The sequence below is a fragment of the Trichomycterus rosablanca genome, chromosome 3, assembly GCF_030014385.1.
Source record: "Trichomycterus rosablanca isolate fTriRos1 chromosome 3, fTriRos1.hap1, whole genome shotgun sequence".
Taxonomy (NCBI): Eukaryota; Metazoa; Chordata; class Actinopteri; order Siluriformes; family Trichomycteridae; genus Trichomycterus; species Trichomycterus rosablanca.
In genome coordinates, this window is record NC_085990.1 from 48,733,895 (window position 1) to 48,749,845 (window position 15,951).

A 15,951-nucleotide genomic window follows, 5' to 3' on the forward strand; every position below is an offset into this window, starting at 1 on the left:
TTAAAGGGAAAAACAGAAGGAAGGACATTCATGTTTCATCGATCCTTATAAAGGAATTCAACTGCTGGGTTAAATAATGTTCTTTTTAACCACCTCGTTTCAGCCACAGGTAAGATGAGCTGTGGTTCCCTGACAGACGAGTGAGAGAACAATGTTAATTCATTGTTACATCACCTGCGTGCTGGCTAAGCTATCATGAGTTTAGGTGTGAGAGGTTCATCTAACCGGCTCGGTTCGTTACTTTAAACACAGTTAGTTTATAAAGTTTTCTGTTTAAGACTTAAATAAATACGACATTTACTTATTTATAACAAACACACTTACAATAAGTGATACGTGATAAGAGAAAATGCCCACGTACTTAGCTTTAGCCAGCTAGCCCTGTGGCTTCTGGTTGTAAACTACACCGATCTACACTCACTGTCCATTTTATCAGCTCCACTTACCATATAGAAACACTTTGTAGTTCTACAATTACTGACTGTTACTCAGCACTGCAGTGACACTGACATGGTGGTGGTGTGTTAGTGTGTGTTGTGCTGATATGAGTGGATCAGACACAGCAATGCTGCTGGAGTTTTTAAATACCGTGTCCACTCACTTTCCACTCTATTAGACACTCCTACCTAGTTGGTCCATCTTGTAGATGTAAAGTCAGAGACGATCGCTCATCTATTGCTGCTGTTTGAGTTGGTCATCCTCTAGACCTTCATCAGTGGTCACAGGACGCTGCCCATGGGGCGCTGTTGGCTGGATATTTTTGGTTGGTGGACTATTCTCAGTCCAGCAGTGACCGCGCTGCTGTGCCTGAACCAATCGTACCAGCACAACACACACTAACACACCACCACCATGTCAGAGTCACTGCAGTGCTGAGAATGATCCACCACCCAAATAATACCTGCTCTGTGGGGGTCCTGACCATTGAAGAACAGAGTGGAAGCAGGCTAAAAAAGTATGTAGAGAAATAGATGGACTACAGTCAGTAATTGTAGAACTACAAAGTGCTCTTAAATGGTAAGTGGAGCTGATAAAATGGACAGTGAGTGTAGAAACAAGGAGGTGGTTTTAATGGTATGGCTGACTGGTGTAGCAGCACAATAGATGTAGAGTTTTATTTACTATTTATTTACTATCATGCTCTCATATAGAAGTGGAAATATAATCATTAAAAAAAAGGCCCTAAGGTTGTCAGCAAGGTGAAGTATTAAGGTTTTTTTTTTTTTTTTACTGCTACTTGACCTGTCAAATCTGAATAGTCTTGAGTATTTTCTTTGATCTTGTTGTTTTATAAGCAGTCTATTACCTGACCTGTTGACTTTTAGAACCTTTTTTGGGTGTATTTGTGGCTTTTGGTGTACCAGACATTTTTCTGTCAGGTTTGTCCAGTTTCCAATGGCTTTTTGATGGTGTAGGAAACTGTACTTACTGACAACCTGGCTTTCTTTACATTTTCTCCATAGGAAAGACCTACACTGTTAAGGGTTAGAAGGGTCTGCCTTTCTCATGTTCTTAGTTGTTGTTTTCTCACCATTACAATAGCAAAATACTGTAATATTTTAACATTATAGTAAAAGAGTATGTTCCAACGCTGCACAGACAGGGGGTTTGTAAGAAATCAATACAGTTTGGGACACCCAATAGGAATTGCTATAGAGCTTAAGTCCTTTTTATTGCTGTTGTTCATTTTTTATTTGTTCCTGGATAAAACCTTTTTGTTCTATCTCTAAAAACTGTTTGCATACTAAAAAACTGTGGCCATGACTGGATCCCAGGACACAGTGGCCTTAAAGGAAATGAACAAGCAAACCGTAACATCCCCGATCCTACAATGCCCTTACCCGCCATCCGATCTCAGACCAATCATAACAGCATACACCACAGCAGCTTGGCAAAAAGAATGGGAAACATTTCTCACCAACAAACTGTACAAGATCCACCCTACCATAAAAACGGATGGAGCTCAGTACCCCAAAAGACAAAGGGTACAAATTTTCTAAACAAGAATAGGACACACCAAACTCACTCGTACCTACCTGCTAAAAGGAGGCCAGGCCCCACTTACCATCTCCGTGGATTAAGAACTTCTGTCGAACACGTCCTCTATAAATGCTAAAAGATTAATTACACCAGAACAAAATTCTACCATACAAACAACAAATCCTCAGTTCCACCCCAAAAACTTAAAAAAGCTTAAATTCTTAGAAGCACCAGCACTTAAAAACGCCATATAAGTTATGAGTATGAATAAGTTATGAAAAACACTCTAACCACTATACACACAGGTAAAGAAAGCAAATCCACCCCTTACTTTGATGGCTAAATCTATTTTGCAGCCATGATAATAGCCATAGCAGCCGACATGGCGTTAAGAATTAAACAAACAGCCGCTCAGGTGGCGCAGCGGTAAAAAGACACGCTGCAACCAGGGCTGGATTCTGAGTACCTCGTATCGAATCCAGCTCTGCCTCACCGGTTCGAGGCTGAGCGGCTGTATGAGCAACGATTGGCCGGTTGCTCAGTTGGGGGGTGGGACAAAGAACCGGATGTGGGTCTCTCTCTGTCAGAATGCGATTACGACCTCTGCCGGCTGATTAGAGGCGCCTGCACAAGCGACGAGGAAGAGTGCCCTTAGGGTGTGTCTCTCCGCATACCACGCTAGGTGGCGCCAAACTCATCAATGTGCGGGTGGCAAAAATGGATCCGGCTCCTGCCCATGTTTCGGAGGGGATATGGGTTAGCTTCGTTCTCCTCGGTCAGGGCGGGGTTCGGCATAGACAGAGAGGAAGCACGATGCAAATTGAACAATTGGATGCGCTAAAGGGGGAGAAAAAGGGGAAAAATTATTTAAAAAAATAAAATAAAATTTGATTGCATAAATATTAACATGGTAAAATATGAATAATAACATGGTGTTTCAAAACAGGTAACTGATATGTGTGTAAGGCACTGTGTATAAGTGTTTTATAGCGTATGTACTTTTCTCTTTAGGTCACTGTGCCATTGACCCATATTATCAATGCTCTTCACTCGCTGAAAGCTTCGGCTAGCTCCACGGCCACCGCTGCAGTCCAGAGTCTACAGAGAGAGCTATCACCTGATCAGCACCACTCACCTGAAGCACAGGTACATTTACTTCAAATACAAACAGTTTAATACAATATGCAAGCATGATTTATATCACCATTTATTAAGATTTTACTTGATAAGGTTTAAAAGTCAAATTGTTACCTAGCCTCATGTGTATCAGTATTTCTGTAACATGCTGAAATAGTCAAACATGGGCCTGGTTGTAGCATAGCAGGTAAGGTACTGGACTAGTAATTGAAAGGTTGCTGTTTCAAGGCCCACCACTGTCAGGATGCCACTGTCAGGCCCTTGAGCAAGGCCTGAACCTTCAGTTGCTTAGACAATATGCTGTCACAGCACTGTAAGTCACCTTGAATTAAAGCGTGTAATGTAAATGGCCATATTGCCACCGCAGAGTAGACCAACTTGCCTTGTGTCACCAGTTAAGGGTGGTGATGGTGGTCTAGTGGTGTGGAAAGCTTTATTTAAATGCTGCAGCTGATCTGAGTATGTGTAGTCCATTAGTCCATTAGTCCATTAGTCCATTAGTCCATTAGTCCATTATTTTCTTATCTTATGTAGACTACGTCCAGCATGATAAAGCACTAATTTACAAAACGTAAGTGGTTTGCTGGACACAAATGGTGATGTGGTGGTTTTGCTTTTGTATCAGATATGTATTAAGCATCTGAAGCAGTATAAGCTCAACCTCCATCTGTATCTATCTATCTATCTATCTATAAAAAAGCTCTTTTCCTCAGGATATATAAAGTATATATCTGTCTGTCTGTATCATTAAAATTGTAAATGTGGTTCTTAATAATCAGATGACCTGATCTTCCTAAACCACAAGAAGATGATTTATTTCTCCTAACACGTCGTGTCATATTTCCACAGACTAAACAGAACCATAACGACCTTGGTCTATCAGAGCTGAGACTGACTGGAGTAAATGAGCTTTTAACCAGGCTGCTGCCCACTGTAAGCCCCAGTGAGAGTCAAGACCCCAGTGTCTGCCTTCAGTCTGCAAGATGGAGGACGTCACACATGTCTACAGAGTCCTTCTATCACAACAAACATGGTAGAAGTTTATACAATCCAAAATGTCGTTTACATGTGACCTCATTTGAATATGTAGGCATGTCACAGTTGCGTACACATACACAATCATAATTAATTGCATTAATAGTGATTATTTAAAATAACCAATATAAATGATCAAAATCCACAGTCAGACATTTTCATGCATTAGCTCATAACTGCTTTGTTAGGGATTATTCCAAGTATTATTAATAGTGTAAACAATGACTCGTTTTTTGTAATTTCATTGAAGTAAAAGGTTGCATTAACATCTGACTGCTTTACATTGGTATGGATGCAATTCCTTCCTTATTATTTTTTTTTTAGGTTTTCCTAGCAGACTGCCAGGACTCTTTGGCAATCCAGTATTCCACAGACCAAACTCTAGTCCTCTTCAGCTGGTTTGCTCAGACCTTCAGCAGCTGCAAGGTGATACCAAAAACACAGCTTAATTATCAGGGTTTAGCCACATTGTGCTCACTTGAAATAAAAATAATAATAATATGAATTGACTATATGTGATGTGTGTGTTTTTGTCAAGCATGGGTCCAAAGCAGAGGTTTTAAAACTCTGAGTTCCAAGACTAGACGTCTGCCATCCAGCTATGAAAGTCCAGCAGAATCAGAGAGCTACACTCCACCCTTCATAAAGGTTAGAACAAGTCGATTTCAGGTGTACAAATCAGATATTCAGATATGTGTCTTTCTATGTATGTGGGTGAGCACGTGTGTGTGTGTGTGTGTGTGTGTGTGTGTGTGCATATCTGTGTGCACTCATGTGTGCACATGCACAGACGGGCACATCCGCACCTTTTGTACATCAATCTGCACTGTGGTTCACTTTATAATTTTCCTTTGTAATATTTTACAGCTGTTACTTACAATCTATACCAGCCTTACGATGTTAACCGAAATAACACCTCCATATGCACCCTCAGGTCCTGTTGTCCAGGTCCTATTTGTTTTGATTCATCTTCCTTTGCTTTTTTGCTGCAGGGTCTCCTCATGAGGGACAAAGCTGACACCGAGAGCATTGACCAGTTAATGAAACAAAGGAATCTTTCATCAAGCCAGCAAGATGCTTTTAAGACGGGTTTTACTGAGGGCTTTATGAAATCTCAAAGTTTAATTCAAAGGACACAAGGTGTGACGTTTAAAATTGTTTTTTTGGCTGATATCTGATGTGCTAATGATAATAATAAAGAACATATTTGTTTTTCAAGTCCTAATTTAAGTGTAATTTGTTACATCAAGTACAGTTAGAGTATAAATGTAGATATGAAGTGAATAATTTATTATTATTGTAACAAAATGTTGTTTTTTGACAGATTCACTTAGGAGAACCCGTCTGATTTTGCTTGTTCTTCTGCTTGTTGGCATCTACGGTCTCTCAAAAACCCCATTTCTCTCGGGTAAAGGCTCCTTTTCTGATGCTGGTTTGTTTCTATTTTTATCTATTTCCTATGTTTGCATGTGTGGTGATGTGGTTTTCCTCTTGTACTCTTGTAGTCGCGCTCAGACGTCACAGTTTGTTTGTATGTAATGACACTGTACAGGTGAAATATTAGCAGTGCCATTTAAGGTCGTGTTTATACTTGTATTTCAGTTCCATTTATATTTTCAGCATTTAGCAGATGCTTTTACAGTGACAGTATATTGTCTAAGCAATTGAGGGTTAGGGGCCCTGCTTAAGGGCCCAACCTTGCAGTGCTGGGGCATGAACCAGCGACCTTTTCATTACAAGTCCAGTACGTAACTGCTAGGCTACAGCTGCCCTAGAACAACAAGAGAATGATACGTCGTTACATTTTAGTGCTGGTGTTCACACTCACAAATTTACAAGGGGTTAAGTACCTGGTGGTGTTTGTACCAACTGGAGGCACATCTAGAGGTGCTGTACATTTACCTTTAGGGCGGCACAGTAACTAAGTGTGTAGCACTGTCGCCTCACAGCAAGAAGGTCCTGGGTTCGATTCCCAGGTGGGGCGGTCCGGGTCATTTCTGTGTGGAGTTTGCATGTTCTCCCCGTGTGTGCGTGGGTTTCCTCCGGGAGCCCCGGTTTCCTCCCACTGTCCAAAGACGTGCAAGTGAGGTGAACTGGAGATACAAAATTGTCCATGACTGTGTTTGATGTAACCTTGTGACCTGATGAATCTTGTGTGATGAGTAACGACCGTTCCTGTCATGAATGTAACCAAAGTGTAAAACGTGACTTTAAAATCCTAATAAACAAACATTTACCTTTATTATTGAAATTGTTTTCAATGCCCTCTGTTCTCTCACAGCGCATTTAGTGTCGCATCTTGTGACATCATGTACTGTGTTCATATCTGATACAAATCGCACCAGAGCACTAACAGAGTGTTTCAATCGAACCAAAGCTGGCAGGTGAAAAATTATCTATTTATTTATTAGGATTTTAACATCATGTTTTACACACTTTGGTTACATTCATGACAGAACAGGTAGTTACTGGTCACAGATTCAGATTCAGTTATTTGTTGTCAAACACAGACATGGACAATTTTGTATCTCCAATTTACCTCACTTGCACTTTGGACTGTGGGAGGAAACCGGAGCTCCCGGAGGAAACCCACACAGACACGGGTAGAACATGCAAACTCCACCTGGGGAATCAAACCCAGGACCTTCTTGCTGTGAGGTGACAGTGCTACCCATGAACCACCATGCCACCCATAAACATAATTTTAATCCATTAATGAGTGTATTCAGTGTAAATTAGTTCTACTGACTATGTAGTTGCATGTTTGTGTCTGACTAAAGAATTGAAACAGCTACAGCTGTATTAAAACTGCTTGCATAAATGGTGTATTGCGTTCCCAATACTTTAGCCTCATCAAAATTTTGGATCTTTGGTAAACTGGTGTGCTGTTACCACCCCCTTCACTCCACCACATGTAATCAAAGCATGTTTTTCTCCAAAAATTAAATCAGAATTTTTGTCTCTGCTAGATTGGTGTGTAAAATTGTTGTGTTTTTAAAAAATTTCTTGGGTTTTGTATAAATGGTCTATCTAATCTGTTAATGTAACACCAGAATTTAGTCTTAAAGTAAGTGTTGGAAGTCTTAAACTTACTACAGTTTTACTTACTTCTAACTTTACAGTTTTTCAGATTGTATTTTATATTGTTTATTTAACAGTTCGCTTCCGTACTACATCTGGCCTGGATACTGCACTGGATCCGGTTCAAATGAAGAATGTTACTTTTGATCATGTGAAAGGTGTAGAGGAGGCAAAAAACGAACTTCAAGATATCGTGGAGTTCCTGAGGAATCCCCAGAAATTCACTGTCCTTGGAGGAAAGCTACCCAAAGGTAATTATGTATATGTTTTATATATATTTGTCCAGTTAGTAACAAAAATGAATTAACTCTGCCTTGAACATGTGGGCTTACTTTTTTTACTATTTTGTTTTTACTTTACTGATTTAGCTTGATTTAGCAGTCTTGTTCTCTGCTTTTCATCACCCTGTTCCCAGGTGTCCTGCTGGTGGGTCCTCCTGGTACAGGAAAGACTCTGCTTGCTAGAGCTGTGGCTGGAGAGGCTGATGTACCGTTTTACTACGCATCAGGATCAGAGTTTGATGAGATGTTTGTGGGTGTCGGAGCAAGTCGTATTAGAAATCTCTTTAGTGAGTTTTATGTTCTAAACTTCTATCCTTTAATCCTTCAGTTTTTCATGTACAGTGCATTTTACATCAAGGTCTTTTGACAGTACAATGGATTTTGAAACTCAAGTTTATTATTATTTATTATTATTGTTTTTTCGTACAGAAGAGGCAAAAGCTAACGCCCCGTGTGTGATCTTCATTGATGAACTGGATAGTGTGGGTGGAAAGAGAATTGAGTCACCCATGCACCCGTATTCACGACAGACCATTAACCAGCTGCTTGCTGAAATGGACGGGTCAGCATGTCTTACTGTTAGTTTATTACTGAACCCAATGTGGTTTAGTTATTTCATTGAATGTCTTTTATTTCAGGTTTAAAGCTAACGAAGGAGTGATTGTTATTGGTGCTACAAATTTTGCAGAAGCTTTGGACAAGTAAGTGCACTTGGTGGAATTCATAATTTTTTTTAACAACAGATAGATCAAATAGTAATTTATTGATTACAAATCTTAATCAGTTTGGTAAATACTAACTGTGAGTGTAGTCTTAAGCATATAATTAAGGCCCTACCTAATTCACAGCTGTAAAAATCACATCACGGACAGGGAAATGAGCCGTTTCCTAAGTAATTTGCTGTGAAATATAAAATTTTAAGGTTTGTGTTTAGCGATTTAACAGTTTTCATTTGTGTAGCGTTCAAGCGTCTTATGTTTACTGGTTAATTTGCACTATGAGGCGGTTCCAGCAATTCTACAGCTATTCGGTTAGCAATCGATGAAGCCTTGTGCCGTCGCTGGATGTTCTAGGTTTCCATTCAATTATAAGGGTAGCTGTGCTGTGCATTATAGCTTCCATTTATTCTGTAATCTAATGAATGATTATCATTTTTAATGACTGCAGTGAAATGTGGCTCTTTTCTTCAAAAATCTGTGGAAAAAACGTGGTCCATGGCTCGGCAAGGTAGCAAACTTTAGTTCACTTGGCCAGACCACTGCCTAGTCTAATGCTCAGATTTAAGACCTGGCAGTTGGTATCAAAATAATAGTTGTTGTAGCCTAGTGATTAAGGTACTGGACAAGTAATCAAAAAGTTCTGGTTCAAGCCCTACCACTACCACTGTTGGGCCCTTGAGCAAGGCCCTTAACCCTCAATTGCTTAGACAATATACTGTCACAGTACTGTGGGTCGCTTTGGATAAAAGTGTCTGCTAAATGCCAAAATGAAAATGTATATATCAATGTTATGTTTGTTTGTTTATTAGGATTGTAATGTTATGTTTTACACTTTAGTTACATTCATGACATGAACGTTAGTTACTCATTACACAAGACTCAAGTTTACTTGACAATTTACTGCAAACTCCACACAGAAAGGACCCGGACCGCCCCACCTGGTGATCTAACCCAGGACCTCCTTGCTGTGAGGCGACAGTGCTACCCACTTAGCCACTGTACTGCCCTATATCATTGATATAAAGCACAGCATTGCTTTTTGTTTTGATTTATATTTTTCTACTGTCCCAATCTTTTTGACATTGGGGTTTTACTGACTAGTCAATCGCAGCACTAAATTAGCTAATAAAATTACAATTCTGCACATTTCCTTTAAATTTACAAATTCAGAGCAACATTATTTACATAATTACCTAAAATCTTAGTACTATGATTCTCATATGCACATATGTTCTTATTTATTGATTTATTTTTGGTAACCACTTTACTCTGTTACACAATGAATAAACACTTTTGATCACAACATTGATTTGTGCAACTTTGATAAATTAAAGCCACCTACTCTTGGGTTTTAACCAATTCATCTTAATTGTAACTCTTGAAGGGGTGTAATACTACTCTACAGCTCCAGAAAATGAAAAGTACAAACTGAATTTTTGTTAAAAATTGGTGGTGGCGCAGTGGTAAAACACGCTAGCACACCAGAGCTGGGATTTCGAATACAGCGTATTGAATCTCAGCTCTGCCATCGGGCTGGGCTGGGCAGCTGCATGAAAAACGATTGGCTGTTGTTCATAGGGTAGGATGAGCTGGATAGGGACTCCTCATGACTGAGCGAATTATGAATTATGACCTCTGCTGGCTGGTTGATGGCATCTGCACAGAGTCGAGGAATAATGCTGATCAGGGTGTGGCTCTCTGTACACAAAGCTGATCGGCATATGAACTCGCCTCGTGCCGGTCGGCTTCTGTGCACGTGTTGAAGGGGGCGTGTGACCGTCTTGCTCTCTTTAATCGGAGCAGGAGTTAGCTCCAGTGGAGAGTAAGCATAACACAACCTTAAATGCATAAGATTTATGAAAATCTAAGCATTTGGGGTTCTTGAAACATGCATTGTGGTACAAACTGTTCAGGTTTTTCAAACCCTGATAGTTAAACTTTATGTCTTTTGTGTATGTGTTTTTATTTATTTTAAGTGCTCTGGTAAGACCGGGTAGATTTGACATGCATGTCACAGTCCCCAAACCTGATGTGAAAGGACGTACAGAGATCCTCAACTGGTATTTGAATAAAATCAAAGTGGACCCTGGTGAGAGAATATTGTATAAATTTTCAATCACTTTTTTACTGTACAACATTGTAATATAGTTGTTTTAAATTTATTTTTGCTATATTTTATTTAGCTGTGAATGCAGAGATCATTGCTAGGGGAACAGTGGGTTTCTCTGGAGCAGAGCTGGAGAATTTGGTGAACCAGGCTGCATTAAAGGCTGCTGTAGATGAAAAGGACATGGTGACTATAAAGGAACTAGAGTTTGCTAAAGACAAAATACTCATGGGTAAGGCCTTACTGTCCAGATTACAGATCAAGTGCTTGACCATATAAAGACCTGAGTCTGATTTATTTCATGTTTCTTACAGGCCCAGAGCGCAGAAGTGTGCAAATAGACAAGAAAAACAAGACAATAACTGCCTATCATGAATCTGGTCATGCCATTGTGGCGTATTATACCAAAGATGCCATGCCCATAAATAAAGCTACGATCATGCCACGAGGGCTCTCACTTGGTCATGTAATTATCTTTCTTAAAAATAATTATCTTTCTTAAAAATAATGTTCGACAAAACGTTATACTCATTTTTTTACTATATTGAACTAAATGAGTGATGTTTATGCATCTTCTCATTTCCATTTAGGTGTCTTTGCTCCCCGAAAATGACCGGTGGAGTGAGACCCGTGCTCAGCTGTTGGCTCAGATGGATGTCAATATGGGTGGAAGGGTAGCAGAAGAGCTCATCTTTGGTGGTGAAAACATCACGACTGGTGAGGCAAATAATCTGAGAGAACATGACTAATGACTTACCTTCTTAGGACATGTTAACATAAGAAGCTCACTCCGAACCTCCTCGTAAACCGTCGCTTTGCTCAGCGCTCGGCTTGAGCGGTGCAGGTAAAACGTCATCGGTGTAAATATGAGACGAATCTGCATTTGTGTGAAATATCTATCAAATTCAGTCTGAAAGCTCCACATGTATCTGTGTTCATGTGGATTTTTCTCACTGTTTCACTTTTAAACTTGTGATACAGCTCGAGGTTCTGAGAAATTGTGGGACTCAGTCTAAAACGCATCATAAAAAAATAAAGCTTAACGTGGTTTAATGTATTAAAAGAACGACACAGGAACACTAAACATCTCTTAATTATTACTGATCATAAGCTCTCTCCACTAATGAAATTCCTCACTCGTTGTTTTAGTGCAATAAATAAATCACGTTAAGCTTAGTTCACATTAAGCGCTATTCGTATGGCCTTAGCGGCTTTTATTACGTCATATCAAACAGTTCGTCTCATTGGAGGAGCTTTGAAAAGGTCAGTGGCAAACTGGGTCAAAGTTTAATTAGGTGAACTTTGAGTGCAGCGAGCGCAAAAAACACGAGCCCAACGCGGCTTCCGCTCAGGGTAGCGCAGCGGCAAGCTAAGCAGCACCTCCACACTCCATAGGAAACAACTATACAGCCGGTGCAAACGCGGTTTTGTACCTTCTCATGTGAATGCGCCCATGAATCAAGGCAATCTAGGATTTCGAAATTACTTTTTATCCTGTTTAACACAGGCACATTGATGTCATTGGTCCAGTTTTCTGTTTGTTTATTTCTCATTGGTTTTAAAATAACATTCCTTGAAAGTTTTGGCATTACATCTTTGTTTTAAATGTTGTTCATCACTCACAGGAGCATCAAGTGATTTTGATGGAGCCACTAGAATTGCAAGAATGATGGTTACACAATTCGGAATGAGTGACAAGGTATGAACAACAAAACACCTGTTTCATTACAGATGTTAGTGTATCAGTCCTGCATTTTTAATTTCTTCTTTATTAGTACTTCATAGAAATTCTTACTAATCAGGATAACACATGGCCATTAGTTTGGCTTGATGAGTTATTTTTTTATGCAGTTTCTTTTCAACACGTAAAGAAAATACAGAAACTTGTCACAGGAATGAGAACTGCCTCATTTATGAGAATGCAATGCCATTCTGCCTTTCAAAAATATGTAGAAATGGATTGAGGTTTAGCTGTGAACTATGTGGAAAATGCACAATTCAATATACTGATTAACACTCAGTGATAGCTGAATTTAGAGTTTGCAGGTATTAACGGCTATTACGGCTTCCTAACTCATGAGGTAACTGGGAAAAGCCTTCAGCAAGCAGAAAACAAGTGAACATGTTGATTTACCGGTTTAATCTGTTCTGTTTGGAATGTAAGAATTGCTTTAAACAGACTTATTTGAGTGACCCTGCAATGTAACCACTGCACTTCTTTTGGAAGCAAGTTACTCAACTCTCCACTCATCCCTAGGGCGGCACTGTGACTCCGTGTGTAGCACTGTCGCCTCACAGCAAGAAGGTCCTGGGTTTGATCCCCAGGTGGGACGGTCCGGGTCCTATATGTGTGGAGTTTGCATGTTCTCCCAGTGTCTGCGTGGGTTTCCTTCTGGAGCCCCGGTTTCCTCCGACAGTCCAAAGACGTGCAAATTAGGTTAATTGGAGATGCAAAATTGTCCATGAGTGTGTTTGATATAAACTTGTGAACTGATAAATCTTGTGTAATTACTGTTTCTGCATGAATGTAACCAAAGTGTAAAACATGACGTTAAAATCCTAATAAATAAATAAACAACTCATCCCTATTTTCTTTCATACTCTGACTGTTGGTTAAAGATGGCCATAGTTTTTAAGCGTAACAGTCTCTTTGTATTGCTAATCATTGGGCAATTATTGTCTAAGTCTAGTTAGTTGAGTGTTAAAAAACAAAAGCCAGATATGTATTCATTAGACTGGCAAGATCGAGGAAGGAATGGATGAAATGCTGTGACCAGCGGTGCCAAAAAGGTACCTGATAGTCTGGTCGGTCAAGCTGGTGTTCATTATCCTTTCTCTGTAGAAATGTTTAGCCCTCTAGCCAATGTAAATAACTAGGTGCAGTTTGAACTGTAGAATTTGTGCTGCTTTTTAAACACTATCTATATAATTACTGCCACTTAATCCAGTTAATGCTGTAAATGAGTCCCTGATAGATAATGATTGTTTAGGTTTTCTTTATCCCCCCACCTTGTGTGAGGTTTCACCCTTACTATTGTTTGGGGTGAAAAAACCCACTATTGTTTTTTCTCTTGTCTGTTTTTAAGCTGGGAGTGATGACCTACAATGACCTGTCCAAACATAGCCCAGAGACACAAGCTGCAGTGGAGCAGGAGGTCAGGATCCTGCTGAAGGTACAAAGATCACTTATTTCCTTTCATACTGTGACAGTCAGTAAAAGATTGAGATAATTCTTAAGAGTCCACATGTTAATGTACTTTTTGCCATTTTTTTTCTCACAGGACTCGTACGAGCGTGCTAAGAAACTCCTAAAGACTTACAGCAAAGAGCACAAGAAACTGGCCGACGCTTTACTCACCTACGAGACTTTAGATGCTAAAGAAATTCAGATGGTCCTAGAGGGCAAAACGTTGGACCCAAGATGATGTCAGTAGTTTTGTAGAATGGAATGAAGATCAATAATATATTTTGTGTTTTACTATGAATTAGAATCAGTTAAAACTTTTATAATGTTGATGCATCATTGAAGAACCAAACCCTTGATGTAAATTTAGGCTTTTTAACCAATTTTCATTAGTAACAGCTTTTTACCCAGATTATTATTACTAGTCTGGTAGGTCTTTCTAGTCTTGCAGCTTAACTACAGACCAGTCAAACCTTGTAGTGTATTCTTGCAAGGTAAAAGTCACTTCATTCATCGTGTGTGCAAATCAGGGAAGACGTTTGACTCCTGATCTGTCTGTCAACTGTAAGAACATCAATTGTTCACTTGGAACAGAATAAAACACAGAAGTTCTAGGACAAACCTGCTTTCCACAGTAGAAGTCCTCTGTATTTTACTTGAAGCATAACTGGTACTGTCACCTCACAGCAAGAAGGTCCTGGGTTCGATCCCCAGGTGGGGCGGTTTGGGTCCTTTCTGTGTGGAGTTTGCATGTTCTCCCCGTGTCTGCGTGGGTTTCCTGTCACAGTACAAAGACGTGCAAGTGAGGTGAATTGGAGATACAAAATTGTCCATGACTGTGTTTGATATAACCGTGTGTGAACTGTGTGTAATGAGTAACTGCTGTTCCTGTCATGAAAGTAACCAAAGTGTAAAACATGACGTTAAAATCCTAATAAGCAAACTTGAACCATAAAGCAGACTTGATGTGCTGAAGTAGAACAGCCACACTGTACTAGCCAGGACAGTAGGTAGCCTAGTGGTTAAGGTACTGGACTAGTAATTAAAAGGTTGCCGGTTCAAGCCTTGCCACCACCAGGTTGCCACTGTTGGGTCCCTGAGCAAGGCCCTTAACCTTCAATTGCTCATTGTTCAGTCATAATTGTAAGTCGCTTTGGATAAAAGCGTCTGCTAAATGCCAAAAATGTAAATGTACTAGCCCATTTGTGAAAGCAAAGCACACTCCTGGTGAATAAAGTTTCTTTTACCTGTAAATCTTTCATGCTGTAATGTTTTTAAGTAAAACTATTGTAAACGGTGTGGATATCACCTGCTGCAGAGAACTAGTCCTGGGAGAAATGCATTTAACTTTAATATGAACCAAAAATGCAATTTCTAAAACATCAGTATTAGTTTATCAACTGTTTTCTCTAAACATGATGGGATCTGTCTTTAAAGCAGCATATTGCTTCCAGAGTTACAATTTCTGAAGAACTTTCTAGAAGATTCAAACATTATTCAAGATTCTTATTTTCTCGATATTACTTGCAATAATATTTTAATGACTTAAAAGTCAAGAATGAGTCAGCTGACACTTAGACTTTTCTGTAGTTTTTCTGATCTGAGTCAGCTGACACTTCAACTTCTGGTCAGAATGAACTTGAATGCCGTGTAAACAGCTCTGATTTTATTTCGTTGTATTTATTTCTCTGTAGTCATTCTGATATGTTTAAGAAGCCTGTATTTGCCTCATTAACTGTGACCAGTTTGTGGATGGTAAATCTTTGATGGCAACCCTGTATATACCAGTTAATGTAAGCTGTTCATGTGTGCTTTCTGAATTGCTGAGACCTAATTAACTTGATTATGAAACAAACAATGATGAATTAATAAAGTCTGCTGAAAATCTGCTGACTAAGAGGTGTCATTTTTCCTGAATTGAGGAATTAAAGACTCAAGTAGAGTCGGGCACAGTCTGTAATGGAGCTGCTGGCACTGCTTCAGGTTTGTATTACGTGTAATTAGTGCTTTTATTATAATAAGGAAGCAAACATACTGTATCTCTTTACCTAAAATTGTAGATATTTTAAACGATGCGGTTTAGTTCATGCCTGTTCCACTGCTTGGGCTTTTATTTGCTGATTTATAGCAACATAATAGCTCTTCTAACTGCATGGTTGCCCCCTAATATCGTTTCATCATTGGCCAGCCATGCAATTACTGGCTTTTGTTTCAAATCACCTTAATTGTGGGTTACAATGGGAGCATCCATGTAACCTAATCCAGCTTTCTAAAGCAAACTTTTAAGTGTTCTCGCATATTTTAAACCCTGAAAAGGCTTTATAAAGGCTCAGAGATGTTGGTTCAGCATGGTTATAAGCTCATGCAGAAAAGGTAGGAATGATGGTTTGTAGCTGGTGTGGTGCACAAGGTTTTACCCACAAAACA

The 15,951-nt window shown here is 39.5% G+C and overlaps 1 protein-coding gene across 1 annotated transcript; it reads left to right on the plus strand.

Annotated features, from left to right (window-relative positions):
- Nucleotides 1–29: 29 nt before the first annotated feature.
- On the plus strand, nt 30–15,411 carry yme1l1a (YME1-like 1a). The gene is made up of 18 exons (XM_062992189.1): nt 30–109; nt 2,992–3,126; nt 3,967–4,150; nt 4,477–4,578; nt 4,691–4,800; nt 5,145–5,292; nt 5,477–5,584; nt 7,311–7,484; nt 7,649–7,801; nt 7,944–8,076; nt 8,153–8,215; nt 10,210–10,322; nt 10,417–10,572; nt 10,655–10,806; nt 10,931–11,057; nt 11,966–12,039; nt 13,427–13,513; nt 13,622–15,411. Exons 1-18 carry the CDS (start codon nt 77–79, stop codon nt 13,763–13,765), a joined length of 2,196 nt encoding a protein of 731 aa, XP_062848259.1. The 5' UTR covers nt 30–76; the 3' UTR covers nt 13,766–15,411.
- Nucleotides 15,412–15,951: the final 540 nt, after the last annotated feature.